The 19,290-nt window shown below is 32.4% G+C and overlaps 1 protein-coding gene and 1 long non-coding RNA gene across 3 annotated transcripts; one reads left to right on the top strand and one right to left on the bottom strand.

Moving 5' to 3' along the window:
* The first annotated feature begins 440 nt into the window (after positions 1-440).
* LOC104719244 (uncharacterized) lies at positions 441-3,808 on the top strand. 2 transcript variants are annotated; one of them, XR_015568669.1, is made up of 6 exons: positions 441-616; positions 1,072-2,610; positions 2,695-2,800; positions 3,051-3,146; positions 3,238-3,394; positions 3,482-3,808. It is a non-coding gene; the product is annotated as an uncharacterized LOC104719244 (long non-coding RNA). The 2 variants fall into 2 exon arrangements; XR_015568670.1 differs by having other exon boundaries at positions 442-616; positions 1,072-2,000.
* A 3,364-nt stretch (positions 3,809-7,172) lies between these two features.
* LOC147936277 (uncharacterized) lies at positions 7,173-8,229 on the bottom strand. Its single transcript, XM_087468662.1, has 2 exons — positions 7,761-8,229; positions 7,173-7,621 (listed from the first exon to the last, which is right to left on the bottom strand). The coding sequence occupies exons 1-2, from the start codon at positions 8,227-8,229 to the stop codon at positions 7,173-7,175; spliced, it is 918 nt and encodes a 305-aa protein (XP_087324788.1).
* Positions 8,230-19,290: the final 11,061 nt, after the last annotated feature.

Here is a 19,290-nt window from a genome sequence, read left to right as displayed (position 1 = left end):
CTAAGAGTTGCTTAAGTTTAAAAATAAATCATATTAATGAAAAAAAACAAATTTATCTACCGATCGATCCTTGTGTTAGAGATTTAAGGGCATTTCCACTGGAGAAATCTTTAAGGATACTTAACAAAAATAATTTAATAAAATATTTAAAAACTGAAGAAAGAGAAAGAAACGTTGCTAGCAGAAGGTTTTTTAGAAACGTTGCTTTACTGTTACTACACACATGTCAAACATATAGTAATTGTTGCAATAAAAAATTATAAAAAGAAAATTTAAAATTAAAATACTATTTTTTTTTTTAAAGAAACACATATCGCTTCTAGCGATGGAGATGACCTAAGGATCACTAAGGATCAAAGTTGTATCAACAGCTAATTGGCTGGGAGTAAAAAATATATATATATATATATATATATATTTAATTTTTCTTTCTCTCATCTGTGTCGCGCATCGCTCTCATTTTTTCTTCTTTCCCTCATTCTCTCTTTCTCTCTCGCCACTGGTCCAACGCCTTTGTCCGTCGTCATCACCATCACCACCGCCTATGGAACCAGCAACGATTCAAGTGGCCAAATAGGAGAGTTTGGTTCAATAATGTTTAAATCAGTTTCCCGTGGTAAGAATCTCTCCGATTTCATTTGTAGATGGTGATTGATGTGTGTAGAATTTCACTCCAAATCTTTTACCTGAAAAGACTACACAACGACTGAAAGTGCACAGTTAATCAGTGTAGTATTTTAGGATAGATCCCACAGAGAGTAATAGCAAACACAAATTGAATTATAAGAGAAAGAACTATGGGTAAGACTGAATAAGAGATTGGGGTTTTGGTTTTCCTAATAACTATTGCAAATAAATAAAAACGGTTTAAAACTATAAGACTAAGGCGTTGGGCGTTCTGGGAGTCATCTCAGGGTTTTCATGGTTCTAAGCAATATTAAGTGTAAGATCTAACAAGTAAATACCAATTTTCGGTCTAGGTTCTCAACTACGAAACACTAATGAACTAACAAGCTATTCTCATAGAATGAAAGTCTAACGTCTTCACACTCCGTTACTCAACTTTCGCAGGCAACGACGCATGTCAACCAGCTAGTTAAACAAGTTCGATACATTCACCAAACTTCGTAACTCAACTTACGCAGGTTACGAGCAAGGTTTCGGTATAACAATAGTTCGGAGTAGTAGGATAACGCGGTTAGCGCTCCCGTTCTCTAGATCAGTACTTGGTGATCAATCCAAGCATAAGCATTAAGATAAAGATGTCCCAAAAGAACTCTAATATAAAACCGAAAATAAGATCTAACAACCTAATTGAACCGAACCTATGAATTCTCCTTGAATCACCCCATAGAATCCAACAAAGTAAACTACTCGCTCATGATGCAAAGAAACGACATTGATATTATAAAGTATAGCATCAAAAGTGAATCAATAAACAAAAAGGGGTTCAAAGGAAACTTCTCTATTTGTCACAAAAGTAACTTGATCCCAAAAGCAATGATAGTATGAAAGAACTAGAAAGAGTAGAAAGAGAGATTGATGGCAGATCTTCAAGCTTCAAGAGAGACGGCGAGTGAGAGATAAAGAGCTTCTATGGTCGTGGCTAGGGCGGCTCCAAGGGCTGTAGAAGATGCACACTGAAAACCCTAGGTCTTAAGAGTATTTATAGGGTTTTGTTATAGGGTTAGGATTTTGTAAGGGTAGAAACGACTTCTCTTCTTAAGTGCAGGACAAGGGGAGGCGAAGGAGGCTTCTGGACCGTGGAGGAGGCTTGGACTGGGCCGTGGTGACGGTCGCTGGTCAGACCTTGAATAAAAGCCCATCGGCTGGTTGTTTCTCTTCACGTCGGTTTATAACACGTCTCGGTAAATCAGGCATAACTTCCGGATGAATGAATGGATTGACTTGATTCCACTTTGAGGAGAAATATGACTCTTCCAGCTTTCCATAGACACCAATAAAGATATATTTTGAGTTGTGGAAGGTCTTCAAAAGTGGTCCGTACTGTAAAGCTCTGAAACTCTCCTAAAACGTATTTTCCTTGTCTTTTGGTCTTTTTTGCTATAAAACCTGTAAAACCTTCTTGAAACCTAAAATACTTGATAATAGACATTAAAGCATTGAAATCCTATCAAACTCATCCTAAATTCATATGGAAACTATAGCTAAAATAATGATGTTATCAGTGATGAATTAGGGTTATTTGCTGTGATTGAAATTAGGGTTCAATGAATTATTCTTCGCTTTTGAGGATTGTTTCTGCATCTTTGTTGATGTCCAAATCGGTCCAATTAGAGTATTTTAGTTCGGTATTTAGAGGGTCAAAGTTCTCTTTATTATATGAAAAAGTCGGGCTACAATTGATTACGACGAGCTAGAAAATGACGAAAGGGAAACAATTGACGAACTGCGAGCTCGTCAAATCGATACTTCGAGAACCTGTTCTCTCGAACGAATTCCTCCTCCGTTTCTCCGTCTTTTGCCCGTACGCCGTACAATCACTATTTATAGATTACTGTGTCGGTTCGTCATCCGAAAAGACCAAAAAAACCCTTCTTGGTCTATTGATTCCTTTGGGTCTTTTCTGGGCCGGGCCTACTGTTAGGAGTGAGATCCACCCCTAACAATCTTAATTTGATTGTTTGAAAGTTTGTTATGTACTAGTTTTTCTGATTTGTGTGTTTGTTGCAGAACAAGTTGCAGAAGCAGAACTTGGCTGGACAACACTCAGATGTCTGTTCTTGAGAACTTGACTCCGACAGTCAGGAAGCGTGTCGAGGTTCTAAGAGAGATTCAAGTGAGTAAATTTCCAGCTTTTAGATGATTTTGGAACTAGTCTTTGATTTTGTATTTTGTTTAGACGGCTGTTGTTGAGCTCTGATGATATTTGGTGGAGTAAACAATTGTTTGAATCCTTTTTTCTTATAATTAGACTTCTCTTTGTTGGTACTTTCTCGTTAGGGATGCATGTTCTTTACTTTTTTTATGCATCATTCGTGATTATAACTAATGGTGATGGTTTTCCTCTTTCCTAATTACCCAATCAGATACACAGCGATATGGGATTGTGAACGGTGTGGTTGAAGTTGAAGGTGCAGGGGAAGAAGTAAAATCAGAACAAGGAGAAGAGAAAGCAGCTGAAGGTAATTTTATCAATTCTTACTCTGAAGTATGGTTATTTAATTAGTTTCTGATGATGATGAGATGAACACATGGCCAATTGTCTTTCTTCAGAGAAAGGAGTGCCAGATTTCTGGCTTATTGCATTGAAGAAGATTCTTAAAAAGAAGCCTATGAAAGGATCCAAAAACACAAAGCCGATCACTAAGACCGAAGAAAGTGAGAGTTTCTTCCCTTCTTCAGTAGCTGGTTAACAATTGATGATGAATTGGTATGTCCATCTCCCGTAGCAGTTTAACTTTTGAGTCAGTACATCAGATTGTGTTAAACGTTAATGTGATCATTGAATCTTGCACAGACTGATGAACTCCAGGGCCAAACGATTATGATATCGGGAATGTATCATTTAGCAAAACAAATAGTGCAACCTTGATGACTATGTTAATATCTGGCCATTCTCTTGCCCTTGATGACTCTAGCATGACTGGAGAAGAAACATGGTTAAGAAAATACTGAAAGTAGGCTCTCCTTTCAATCTTTCTTTGGTCTTCGAGTTGTCATGTTATTTCTAGTTGTCCTTGTCTTTGTTTGTAAGTTAGTGTAACGTTATCGTTTTGGGATTTACAAACTGTTGTTTTACATTTGGAAAGAACATGGTTTATAGGTTTTGAGTTTTGACTGACCACTTGAGATGATCCCAACTCATTCTTGAACAGGAATATCTCGCCAGGACTCAACACAAATTTAAACAAAATTAATTATACTATAATAATTTTGAAAAAAAAAAAAATTTAAGAACCCCACCATTGAAATTTAAAAATTTCTTAAAAATTTCTTAAGCTAACTATTTTTCAAAATTAATAATAAAATATGTTTTAAGCAGTTTTGCTTAAATTCATTAATAGTAGTAGTTTTATATACAAAGTTTTTAAAAGTTTTAAGATGTTTAGAAGAATTTCTTAGCTAAAAGATACAAGTATCTAAATTAAATTATATTGGTTTATATAAAACTAGGAGAGTTACCCGCACGCCTGTGCGGGCAGAAATTTGATAGAAAATCAATTCAATTTTTCTTTCTAAAATACTAAAATAGTTTTATTTTTATTTTTTTTAATGTTTAAATTTTCTCAATTCCATTTTTAAAAATGGAAACAAATAAAAGATCTCAATAGATGTTTACTATAGTATTCTACATATATATTATCTTTATTAAGATTTAAAGGCCCATTTTCATATTTTCAAGTAATTAATGAGCCCAAAACATTTGTTATGATTAATTTTAATTAGAATAATATAGGAAAGGAGATCATTCTGATCTTTGAAATCAACGAACTAATGTACTTTGTTTATTGTTTGGTCTATAAATATATGAACTAATGGTATTTGGTTGATTCTTTGATCTAAAAATATATGAGCTAATGTTCTAATTGACTTCCTTCGTTTAGATCATTAAGATAATATAGAAAGCAACCCATATAAGGGTTTCTAGTAATTGGTCATACAAACATTCAACATATTATCAAAGTTTAGACCATTAGGATAATATAGAAACCAACCCATATAAGGGTTTCTAGTATTTGGTCATACAAACATTCAGCATATTATCAAGTTTGCATATACAAAAAAATTGGAAACTAATATGCCTTCAGCTTACGTCCCTGTAGTTTCTCCTACATGCTCCATTACATGATTTATGTAATAACGTCCAGCAAATTCCGAGCTGAAGATATAGAAAACACATTCATAAGTTAAACCCAAGCATGATACACTACTTGATATTAATGAACATTCAAAACTTACATGGCCTTGTGATGCTCAAGTCCTTCAAACTCCGGTTTTATAAATATCTTGGAGGAGGCCAATGTGTTTACAATACACGGTTTACCTAACGATGTTTTAAGTGGTATAAAAGTTTGGTAAATGATTATACCACATAGTGTTTAGCATTTGTTCAATCAAGCGAGTGTTATTAATAGTACATACCTTCATACTCTCCAACCTTCCATAAACGCAGAACACAAAACACCGGTTCGGTTTGATATGTGAGATGGCATCCAGATGTCTCCCATAAAGACATAAAACGGGTAGCACAGTCGCTTACTGCACGACACTTGATTGTTTCATTCCTTCAAATGTAGATAGTCGAAACATTTTATGAAATAGTCAAACTCTAAATTTTACTAACATGATAGGTGAAATAAATGTATTTTACCTGCCATTTAATAGCGTTAAAATAACTTCATTATAATGATCTCTGTTGTCCTTCACAGCTACTACATCTATTGTGGCAAAAATTCAAATTTCCCCAATGAGATGAATGAACATTTCCAAAATCTATCATATACATACAACTATTTTGGTAAAAAGTTCTTTTTGTACTTTTCTATGGGAGGGACCAATACACAAAGTTCCAAATATCCTAAAAAGTCTATAGATTCCTTAACACAAAGATTTCATAACTATATTAACAGAGTTTAAAGATCTATTTTGAGAAAAAGTCAGAATTTGTCTTTACATTGAAATAAATGAATGTTTCCAAAACTATTTAACACTCACATATAACTATTTTAGTATTAAAGTTGAATTTGTATTTTACTATGGAAGGGACCATTACAGAAAGTTCCAAATTTCCTAAAAAGACTATAGATTTCTCAACACAAAGACATCAAAAACCTAAATTCACGGAGTTCAACTTAATAAATTTAAAACTAATTTAAGGGAAGCGTACCAAAGGAGATGGGATGGTGGATTCTTCCTCGGAAAATATCATCCAAATCTTCGAATCGGAAATAATTTTTGGAATTTACCGATTCCTATAAGGTCATGGTTGTTTCATCCGTAAACTTGATTTGATAAGGATGATGGGTATTCCTCTCCTTGAGGGTTGGATTGATGATTTTGAAATTCCTAATATCATACAATTCATCCTCGTAGATGTACTTCCGGAGCTTGAGTAGTGTAGTCGGTATAAAAGCAACTTCAATTGTGTCACCCTTCCAAAATTGATTAACATTGTGTTAGAAAACTATGATTTAAGTACTGTTGTAAATCAAACATAAGTAGAATTCTTGTTCTATTAACTACTCTAACCTTTTCGTCCACAAGAAGAAGAACCCATTTTGTGAAGAATTCGTTGACATACCACGAATTTAAGACCTTGTCCAAGATACACCATCTCATCCTGCCGGGATAAAGATTAGATATAGAATCGTACTTCATGATTTCCACAAATTAGGGATTTCCTGTTTATCCTCTGTTAACGAAAACGAAAAAAGGATTGGAGATTTGTAAGAATACAAACAGTCACGATTAAACGTTGCATCTTATACGTATTAGCGTGTCTTACCTTTTATCTAGACTGTTAAGTATTTTAATAATTATTATTGTATGTATAATAAAAGATTTAATAATGGTATTACTAACAAATTTATTTTTGAAAACAACATTGTTGAAACTAATAAAATGTAATGATGTGTAAAATTTAATATAAGATGCCTTAGAATAAGAGAATATTAGAATTTGGTTTTCTCTAAATTGAAAGTTTAAATCATAATGACATAACAATCCTATTATTTGAGATATGTTAGAGTTAAGCATTTTATAGGTAATATATAAACTTAAGATATATATAACAATTACATAATTTTAATCAACATTGTTGAAACTAATAAAATGTGATATTTTCCTCTAATACTTCTTTTATAATATAGAATAAGAGGATAATAAGGATATGGTTTTTTTCAATGTGAAAGTCTACACCCTTCTGACATAACATTCTTATCATTGGAGAGAAGTTAAATTAAAATATAGTAAAAATGGGGCAAACAACGTTTTATAAATATAATTAAAACCAATTTATTTTAAGAGATAAAACAAAGTTCAAGTCTAACAATCCAAAACAATAATGCAATTTCAAAACATAATTAGACCGTCTCAAATATCTCTTTGTAAACAACATTAAATATTTTATTCTGACACTTCCCATCTTTATCTGTAACTAACAACTTTAGCCCTTTTCTGGTTGTGACTCTAGAGAAGGCAACATAAAGCTATCCACGTGTGAAAACCGGTTTCGGTAGAAACAATCCGACATGTTCTAGTGTTTGACCTTGACTCTTATTTATAGTAATTGCAAACGCCACAATAATAGGAAACTGTCGTCGCCTCATACGAAAGGGAAATTTTGCATCAGGTGGACTACCATACATCCGAAGGATAAGTACCCTAGCACCAACCCTTTTTCTTGTCACGATTCTTGCTTCGATTACATGGTTGGCCATCTGAGTAATAATTAGTCTCGTACCGTTACACAAACCTCCCTTTGGATCTATATTCCTTAACAACATGACAGGTGCTCCTATTTTCAACGTCAAAACATGGCTTGGCAATCCAAAAACTTGTATATTGTTTAAGAATTCCTGAGTGTAGATCATATCATCATGTTCGCTTGTGTCAGACGTTTCAATACTATCAGAGCTAAGATATCGTCTCTCTTCACCTGTGATCAACAAAAAGTAAAGAATATTAGGTATGTTTTAATAGACATTTTTAATAAAAAATTTACTTCAATATCAATATTTTTAAATAAAAACTTTTTCTCCAATATCCATATTCCATATTTTATTTTATTTGCATACTTGGGAGCTTAGTAAGCATAAACTGATTTATTTTATCAACACCGTCATTCCTTGGACTTAGAATAGCTCTTTCACTAAAGAATTTTGGATCAGTCCTCGTTGCAAAACGTTCTCCATAAATCTCTTTAACTATTGCTTCAATAGGATTCCCACTTATATTAATTAATAAATCATCAGGAATTTCAATCTCCACATCCCCACTATTTGACTCGTTGATTTTGCCATCCCCAATATCAAGAAGCCACTTTGAGAAAGTAGCGAGAGCACCCGCGTCCATACTATTACTTGCCTTGCGAAGTCTCAAATTTTCGGTAAGTTTAAGAACATTACAACTATTCCAAAGAACAGATGAGTTTATAGATGCTAAAACTGTCGCCACTCTTCCTCCTTCGGTAATAACAGGTAGTATTTGTCTAAAATCACCTCCTAACACTACTACTTTACCTCCAAATATCTGGTCACACTTCATGATATCTCGCAAACTCCTATCCAAAGTTTCATAACAAAGCTTGTTTATCATTGGAGCCTCGTCCCATATTATGAGCTTTGCTTCTCTAATTAAATCAGCAAGATCAGATTCAGCATCGATCGAACACACAGAATATTCATTAAGATTGATTGTAATACCAAATCTTGAATGAGCCATTCTACCACCTTCCAAAAGCAATGCAGCTATACCACTTGAAGCAACATTCAGAACAATATTACCTTTAGCTCTTATATCAGCACCAAGAATAGTCCACATGAATGTTTTTCCAATACCACCAAAACCATGGACAAAAAACATACCACCTTTGTCGTGATTCACAGAGTGAATGATTTCTTCATAAACACGTCTTTGCTCATCAGTTAGCATTGGTAACAACTTATCGTACAATTCCTGTTGTTTATGAGGCTTATATATTTTTTCATCTGCGATAAGCTTATTTAATCCTGTCTTCATGATACTATCATCAGGTTTAGGCATTTTCTCGAAGGCTGTAAGATACGTTCCATTCGATCGCAACATAAGTTCTATTTCAGTTGAACATATATTTTCTGTCTGAGCCCGTGTCAGCATTAGACCTACCATAGTAAGTTAAACACTTATTTATAATCTTGTCTTGCGGAAAAAAAAAATATTTTCGATTAAATTAAAATCATTTTGATATACCTTGATCATTTCGGTGTCTCCTTTCTTTAAACAAAATATCCTCGCACAAGATGTCCTTTGTTTTATTCCAAACTTCAAGAGGAATAGTTAAACTCTTTGTATGTAGTAGGATCACAAAGAATTTTCTTAAAAATTCCCCAAAACACCATTCACCTGCTTCATTTATAGCCGCAATGTATTCCTTATCGTGGTCTAGTAATCCCAATGCATGGCAAGTTTCCTGAAAATCCTTATAAAGAACAACGTTGACTGTTTTTAAATAGTCAAAGCTTGTTGGTCTTGGAATCTTATTAAGCAAAACTCTCAAGTAATAGGCTTGTCCTATCGATGGCGGTACGTATGTAATCCTGCCTATTGCAAAACTTTTTCGCTTCTCCGACCTTGGCTTCCAAAGTTTTTTTTTCTTATTACACACAAATTTAGATGGAATTCAGCATACGTGAGTTCTGTAGCTTGGGGATATATCTTGTTGCATTCCATCCAGCCCAAAAATTTAAAAGTTCTGTTCATTGTACGATGCAAGACATCTTCTATTGGATCATCCTCGTTGTAAATAGCCAATTCTTGTCCTAGAAGATGAAACGGGAGCTTTTCTACATGTGTAGTATGATAACAAATCGGGAAAGCAAATATCCACCAAGAGGCCTCACATGCAGATACGTATCTAAAAAGGCTTGAATTAGTTGGATAAAAAATATGAGAATGTTTGACAAATTGTATAAACAGTTATTACCTGCAATTGAAATACTTTTTGATTTTATTTTCTTGATCTTATCCTCCTACGTTGGCTCTAACATAATCCGGACCTTTAGTGATGTACTTGAACAAATACTTTACTGAACGTGTCTGATTGCACCACTCAACATTTATATGAGCACGAAAACGAAGAGACAAATCACGATTATAGGGAATAACATAAGTATTATCGTATTGAAAACCCCTTTTCTCTACAACTCTCCCATCGTTTCGTCGTCTATATATTGGATAACCAACATCGTCGACAATAGTACTATCCATGTACGGCTTTGGGAAGAATTTAGTACATTGTCCATTATTCATGCAGACACTATCTCTGTTCATAGGACCACAAGGACCATGAATCATCGCATCAGAAACAACTTCGTATAAATACTTATCCACCTCTTTATCAGGAATTTCAGCACTTATGAATTTATCAATGTCGTCTGTTGTACGCATCTTATTGTCTGGATGTAAAAATAGAATCATGTGCGCATGAGGCAGACCCCTTTTCTGAAATTCTTTTGTATACATTGCTGAAAAATATCAAATAAAAAAACATTAATATATTTACACTTTCCGGAAGACTGATTGAAATTATAATAAATATTATGAAACATACCAGAATTTACGATACCAAACGTTTTTTCCTTTGTCACTTGGTCCAATAATTTATCAAGTTTCATCTTGAAAACTCGGCTGCATATATCATGTCTATCTTCTTTACTAAGACGATGCCTTTGTAGATAACGATCTATTTCAGGCCATCTTGGGTTGCACGTAAAGGTTATGAAAAGATCAGGAAATCCATAATACTTGCAAATAGCCATGGTGTCTAGATAATGTTGCATCATATATCTCTTTCCACCTATAAACGATTACAGAATAAAAATTCTCTTTCCGTGTTGTGCAAGATCTCCATGTCCTTTTTCAGCAGCTTCAATTATCTTATCAACTCTTTCAGTTCGGAGTTTGCTTTGGTTGATCCAAATGTAGTTCAACCTGTTTGATTCTATAGTAGTGAATGCATCGACTAAAAACTGCTGGAATAATTTGCCTGCCATAACAACAATGGAAGATTCTTCATATCTTTCATATACTCTATATGCATAAAATTCTCTCATGGTGACCGTTTTTCTTTTATGTCCACGGGTATCCACGAACCCTATATCGATGCCTAATTTGTAACCATATTCACCATAAGGGAACAACAATGGGTATTGTAAAAGTAAGTATGCGGGATGAAATTCACTTATCCGCTGTAAATTTCCCGAATGACTTTCTATAACAATGTCACGTTTATTTACACCACCCGTAAAGTCTCCACGAATTAGAGCAGCAACTTCGTTGCTGGTAGGAAGATTATGAGTCCTTGCATTATTGGTCCTTTCCGAAAGTAACATCAATCGCAAACCTTCGCTACCGTCCTCCATATTAAATCTTTCATGTGCCGATCTAAACGCCCTAACATGCGGGTTATGACGATCAAGCGTCTTTTTTAAAAGCTCAACAATCTCACGTCTTAAATCTCCCGCAGATCTAGATGTCCTATATTAATGCCAATTTAAAAAAATATAATAATTATGATTAGTAAATATAACAAATATTAAAGATGTTTTACATACTTAAAAAAATATGACAAATATTTCTATACATATTTAACATTATTAATAATTACCTAAATGCGGAAATTCTATTAGATACTTCGTTATATACGTCATGTATATATAATTGTAAAAACATTGGTTCCTTGCCAGGTTCTGGTGAAATATCACCAATACGATGATAGTTTTCCCCGCACATCTGAAATAGATAAGGACCTCTACCATTATTTATGGAATGGTTAATTTTACCACCTAGAGATGTAAACGAAAACATCATGTTGTATGCTCTTATGTTATGACGGAAGTTTTTACTCCGGTCGTCATGATTATAAAACAACGTTAGTAACGATTTAGGTGCAGTCTTCAACGTAGGAAGTATTACTTTGCCACGATGGCAACACAATGAAAAATCCGGCTTTGCCTTTTTAGTCCGTTTATTCACCCGTTCTCCATACCACATATATGCTCCACAATTTTCACATAAAAAATAAGGATCTCCATCATCATAATAACCTATACAAAATATTTGTTAATATTTTAAATATATATTAGTTAAAAAAATACATAATTACAAAACTATCATATAACTATTCACATATGCATCGAGATATACCATTTTTTTGTAACTTAGCTTTTATGGGACGAAACCCAAGAAACATGTCAGATGTCGTATTGTTTTCATTTATCTCACATGAATTCTCATCAGTAGAGCTATCAGAATCGCTTTCATCGTTCGTATCTGAATCAGTTGCGACGTAACATGCGAAATCTTCGTGTAGTCCTGGAAAAAGTAAATTCTCTGCAAAAATAACGATTGAATTAGTTACTTAGCATTTATTTATTTACATAAATACTAATTAATTCCTTTCCGGACATATGACCTCTTTTCTTTCTTTGCCCTCTTAGACTTCAATATCTCCATTCTTTTCAACCTTGCCATCTTATGTGGATTAGGATATTGAATATTCAATGCATTCGTAAAAGTAGGAAGATTTATCGTAGAACTAACACCTGATTTTCAATGTCATTGCGTACGATATTTTAGATTTAAATATAACATATCTCTTAATGTTAAAAATTGAGAATGTCGTTACGTTTTCTAGAGACAGCATGTGTCGATACATTCTTTCTTCGGTATGGAATCTTCGAAGGTCTCATTATGTGACGCCAGGAATTGCGATCTGCAAAAAAAACAAAAGCTATGATCAAGAATTCATATAATCGACTATTTATGATCCTTTTTGTTTATACTTTAATTTTCTTAGTAATTTAGTGAATGTCGTTGTTAGGTCTGTTTATATAGGAAGATGGTACGTATATATTCTCTAAACTAAAAATGTACTAATTATTGATATATACGAATATTAACTTATGTTTCTATATATCCTCTTAACTTTTTTTTAGGCAAAATCATTTGTTATTTATCTTTCTAATTACGTATACGGATATTTGATACAATTTTTTAAGTTTTACTTTCTTGAAGTTCATCAATATTTCATTTGTTATTCGACTCATCTGGAATTTGCGGATTGAGTATTATTTCCGTACAAACTGTAGAATGATATACTTCTTTTTCCTGTAAAGTTAGAACAGAAATAATACTTTAATATTTGTTCAAAAATACTGAGCAATAAATATCATCAAATTAAATGTATACCTTGGAAAACTTCAATAACACCCCATCGAATAACACAAATTAAGTGATCACCCCGGTAAGATTTATAAGTATCATAGAATTTTGCTGCCGATCTTTCGAATAACTCACACCTTATTAGGGTTCCACTAAAATGTCAAGAATTAAAACTTTATGCTTCAATATAATTCAAGATCATAATTTTGTATCATATATATATATATATAATAAGAGTATTTTAGTTCACCTGAAATCACGTAGATCAAAAGATATTTTGTGGTTAATAGAGTTATCTTCTGCTCTGCTATTTATTGCAAGATTTTCTTCAGAACTTTGCATCTCAATGTTATCTTCATCATCATCTAAATCTTGGATATATCTATCCTCATTATGATCATCGTTATCACTATTATTTGAATGGTATTCAACCTCATAATCGGTTTCTTCATCAATATCATCATATTCTTCATCCATTACATCATAAGAAACATCATCTTCTTCGTCGCTTCCTTCTTGTATATAATCAGAATCGTCCTGATCTCCAACATTACTGTCGTCATCAGATTCGTCAAAGACTGTACAATCTGTTTCTGAGTGATCATGGTAAAATGCGTTTTTCTTTTTTTCTAAACCAAATCGAGTACAATACTTAAACAACATACGAATATTGTCACTTTGTGATGTGTCATCAGATTTCTCATGATTTTCAGACTTATTGATCTCGTTTTTTTTTGTAATTTCCTGAAATTACAGCTGAATTCCCCAACATTGACAACCTCACCGATGACGTCTGTATAAAAATAAAGTTAGTTCAAATACAAATATTTACTAATAATAATTGAAATTATTTTTATAATATCTAAAAACAACTCCTCACCGACTAAGTAATCTTCACATTGTGTACCATCATTAATGAGTTTTAAATCGACGAAATCATAGAAATCTTCCCCACCAACAATCGAATTCTCTTTGATTATGGTATTATACAAAATAACAATTTTGTAACGATGTGTGGTAGCTAAACATGAATCATTCTGCTCGACAACCTTAAAGTCTTCGAAATCGAGCCAATCACAAACGTTGAACTTGGAGACAAAACGATCATAAACATCTCCACGAAAGGAACATTGGACCTTTATACCCTAATAACACATAGTATTAATATTGTCACATAATATGATTTTATCTGTCAAAATAATATGCTCAACACTTGCAAATCAAAACTTTCAGGTATAACTGCATATACGCTTTATTTTTGGAATACATAATGAGCTAATTATTAGAATAAAGTAAATACCTTAATATCAGATAAGACAATCTCCAAACATGGACCTTTTTCTTCCCACAAACACAAAACTTTCACACGTATTTTCCATTCATATTTCGATGAATTCAAACGCGAAACATCATCGAAAAGGCTATACCTAACCATAGTTTTCTGTTTTTTATTTCTTCGTTATTTTAGGTTGAATGTCAAAAGAGTCGAATAGACGTATATATACATGTAATTTAATATATAAAAGATATTTACTTTTTTTTTTGATAAGTGATATATAAGAATATATGTTTACCATTTTTTTAAAAATATTTTGTATAGATCTCCAGACATAAATATTTTTATTACACTTCCATTTAGTTTATAGATAATAGTAAACTTCTTAATGTTTATCATTACGACTTTTAATGCGTATATATATTTTCCATTTTTACGTTAATCGTGATATTAAACTTTATTTTGTTCTGTTTTGAATATGGAATACTTCTTAAGTTTATCCACCCTGCTTGACATAACGTAAAATTAATAAATTTTAATATTCCATCAAAAAATAATTATTATAACATTTTAATAAATTCAGACTGAAAAAGTTATATATAAACCATTTTCATATACTTAATATGGGTACTTGATTCCTTTACTTCTATCATTCATATATACAATTTCGGTATTTATATATGCAATCTCACGATATATTGAAATTTATATAATGATGCAAGAACTTTATCTTTTGGTCAATTGTATTGCTACTAATGTAACTTCGGTACGCACATTTTCATTGTTAACACGTCTCATCTCATTTACTTTAAGAACGTCATTATAAACACAGTCAATTTTAAAATTAAACTTTATAGGAATACTATTACTTCATAAATTATTCATCCATATAAAACAATATCAAGAAAACAGCAATTATAAGATCTCAGAACATTCATCATATTATTCTCTAAAATATGTTCTTCTACTCGCTTCATGCCAGAAAATTTGCTACGACACCAATTATTTTTCCTTCCATATGCAGTCTGTTTTTAAATAACAAAATATGTTAGATTAGATATAATAAAATCTAATTTGAATATATTTTTGGTAATTACCATGTATCTTAAATAAAAAGGAAATGACTTAGATTCTTTGCGATAAATTTCTTCTCTACAGATAATATCAAAGAATAGGGTTAGAGTTAAAGATTTACGAATAAACGCTAGTATCATGTTTTTGTAAAAGGTTTAATATCAGGGTGACCTTTAGACACAAATTGTTATCGTGATAATACCAAACTAAGCAATTTTAACAAACATTATAACATTATTACTGCTGTTTTAACATAAACAACTACCGAGCAATAGCTGTAAGACGTCGTATTGCTAACCATGCATCTTTCACCTGCTGAATAATTAATCATTCTAAATTATGCTATATCCGAGAAAATAAGATTAAGTAATTTTGAACATTAACATTTAGTTAAATTAAGTTTATACCATAGATTTTGGGATACTATTAGCACCAATGATAGACTTTCTACACAAAAAAAAAAAAAAATTAAATACAAAATATTAGTATGATTTCTGAATCAAAAGTATAATATTAATAATCTTTCTTATAAAATTTTAAACAATACTTGAGTTTCAGCATACGAACATTGGTGGATTCACCTAAATAAAAACATTCGATAGACTTTGCCACCTCTACCTATTGATTTATATTTAATTATTAGAGCCAGAAACACATGAATAAATGTCAATAAAGATGATAGAATAATTTTCTATTACAATTACCAAACATCTTTCATTAATAGTAGCATCTTCCGAAGTGTTCCTGTAACTATAAACATGAGTCTTTTAATTTAGCAGCATCAAGGTATAAAGGAAATTAGTTTAGGTATACAAAAAAAATATATATACCTAATTTTCTTGTGTGGGCACATAGAACTAAGATCACAATCATCTACTAACTCACCTGAAACATAGGAATTAGTATAATTTGATTTACAAATATTTTAATAATTCAAGAAAATATACAATATTATTCAATTAGTAAAGAAACAATACACAAAGTTTTGGTGATGCTTGAACTTGCGTTCCAAACAAATACTACAGAATAAGGATATGAATAATTAGAACACGAACACGAATACAAAGATCCATATAAAAGATCATCAACACTATAATACAAATATAAATTCGAGAACATGAGAGTAATTTAGGGTTTATTCTTTTTTAAAGATTTCGAATTATGGTGAATGGTTAAGGATGTACCTATTTATATTAAAGAATAACCTATATTTTTAGGGTTTCAAAGAAGTCGGTATAATTTGGTTGGATTTTCTATTAAGCCCATTATTATTTCAGGTTTTAGGGTTTTATAACTTATAGAAATCACGTTTTTGACGATTATATAGATTAGATAATTAAGAAAATTAATATTTTTAATTTTTTTAATTAATCTAAAGGGTATAAAGGTCCAATTTTGAATCTCATTAATGGAAAATTAGTAATCTTTAAGTCTGAGGGTGAATGTGGTGCGTTTCAAAAACTTAAATAGAGAATAAAAGCTTGTCCAAATTTTTTTTAAAGGCAATTTCATTAAGGGTAAACGACGTCAATTTTTTTGAGAATGGCTGTGAGCCATTTCGACTTCTCCTTTAATATATTAGATTGTAAATATTTACTTATAGTTAAATACTTAAATGTGACAAAATTATCGAAATTCATTTTTCTTTTCCTACGCTTGGAGCTGGATCAATAGCTAATTTGCCCTCCTTTTGCAAAAGGTAATCTAATATGCCCTCTATGAAAAATAAGAATTTTGACAATTATTTTTAAAAGGAAAAAATTAACAAAATACCAAAAAACCAAAGAAATTTTAAAAATTTACATAACCCAACCATGGGATCCGTAAACCCGACCCATCCACCCAGGATCCAACGGATCCAACACATTTTTACCTTAATAATAGTCAGAGTGCAAAAATAAAAACGAAAACTGAAAACCGTAGAAAGAAAAGAAAAGAAGTTTTGCCGCCGTGTAGAGAAACTCTCGCCGCCGATTCAGAAGAGTAGCTCCGGCGAGTCACCACCTGTTTAACAACGCTGCCGTTATCTCCTCCTCCGTCTCGAATCGTTGAAGTGTTTGTTAACGGCGCCGTTAGCTAAATCTCAAATCACCGCCATAGAAACTGTCGTCGAAGTCCATACACGTCGCCATAGTAACTGTTGTCGCCGAAGTGATTGTAAGTGACGAATTACTTGCATGTTTCAATTGCAATTGGAGAGTTTAGTTTAGAAACTTGTAAACAATAAACGATCCAATTTGAATACTTTATAACCTGATTTTGTTTACGGTGGAGATACTACAATGAGTATGTTGTTTCTTTACTTTCAAATTAGGGACTGTTGTGGAGGAGGAGACGGCAGAGACTGAGGCTGTTGAAGAAGATGAGCATAACAAGAAGAAGAAGGCCAAGAAGAATAAAGGGACATGTAGCGAGAAGAAGAAAGAGAAGAAGAAGAAGAAAAGAGATGAGGATGACGATGAGGATGACAAACCAGCTAAAAAGCGTGAAGTAGTCCCATCAATATGGACCCAACCTCCTTATACCGCTGAGGTGAAGCGAGGGAGAAAGAAGAAGTGAAAACTTATTGCTTGTGTGTACTTTTGGTCAAACTCATATAACTCTTAGTTTATTTGTTTATGTTTCTAACTAGGATAATGGAAGTGTGTTGTTTTGGGATTTAAGGTTGCTATTGATCCAGGTTTTTTATTATGGACTGCATAAATCTGGTTCTAAACAAATTGTAAACATGTACAACTTGTTCTAACCAGGTACAACTGTGTTGGAAACAGGTACAACTTTGGTCTAAACAGGTACAACTATGTTTTAAATGTGGTACAACTATGGTCTAAACTGGTACAACTATGGTCTAAACCTTAATAAATTATGACAATTAGACGAAACCTTATTAAATTCAGAAAAATCCAAAGTTAGATTGATACGTTAAAATAGTGTGAATAACATAAACATATGTTTTCATATTGCAAACACAAACATCGTTATGCTCAGTGGAGAAATTGACTCGAAATCAGTTGCGACGGTGGAATTGCACTTGAAATCGGCGGCGGTGGTGGTTCATCTCGACGGAACTGGAGAGAGAACAAGAGCTAAGAAGAAGAAAAAGTTCAAAAGATACAATAAAGGAAATAGAAAGAGAAAGAGAAACTTAAAGGAAAGTTGGGTTTGGATTTTAATATAATAATATTATTTTCAGGATTGTGGCGCACGTGGTCATAAAAGACGGCGCACGTGAGATTTCTACTAGGATTTGTGTATATAATTATCCCCTAGTTATTCAGTTGGACGTATGTACTCATAGTTGTACTTTTCAGGATTTTGTAAATTTTGTAGTTGGACGTTGGGTTAAATAAATGCGATGTAGTTGGACAGTTGATTTTCTAATATTATTTACTATGTTAGAGGTTTTAATCATTTAGTAATCATGAAATCATAGTTTTCACCAGTTCCATACATTGATGGGCATAATTTAGAGTAACTATACACTATGTTATTAGAAGTGTTTTATGTATATATATATATATATATATATTTTTTTTTCCTGATTAAATCCAATATAGTAAATCCAATAAAGATTTATTTGCAATTTTATAAATTACCATGTTTTATAATTAAACATATATAATTTAATAAATACTTTAAATTATATATAATTCATTGTAAATTTTGACATAGTTATACCTAATTATACATAGTTATACCTGCTGGTTCCACTCCACTAGCACTATTTTCAGCATCATTTACACCCAACCCAACAGAGTTCACACCCATTGAACTTCTTCCCTCCATCCTTGATATTTGTTCCACCATCTGAGGAACTTCCAAATCCTTTACTAACTCCACATTCAAAACGGTTCTAAATCCATCATCATCCACTGATACTAGAAACACTGAAACATCTTCGTCATCTACAATATATGTCTCTCTCCGAGTTTACATAACTTATAACTCAGTTTCAGCTTGCTTGAGGTTTCATCGATTGAAATCTCTTGCATACACTTTTAACTAACGCCGAGTAAGTTATGTTTACCGACTTCAACAATAACCCGCAGGATTGT

This window comes from Camelina sativa, chromosome 10, assembly GCF_030686135.1.
Source record: "Camelina sativa cultivar CO46 ecotype springtype chromosome 10, ASM3068613v1".
Classification (NCBI taxonomy): domain Eukaryota; kingdom Viridiplantae; phylum Streptophyta; class Magnoliopsida; order Brassicales; family Brassicaceae; genus Camelina; species Camelina sativa.
The sequence above is the reverse complement of the archived record's forward strand: the minus strand, read 5'-3'. Positions and strand labels throughout refer to the sequence as shown.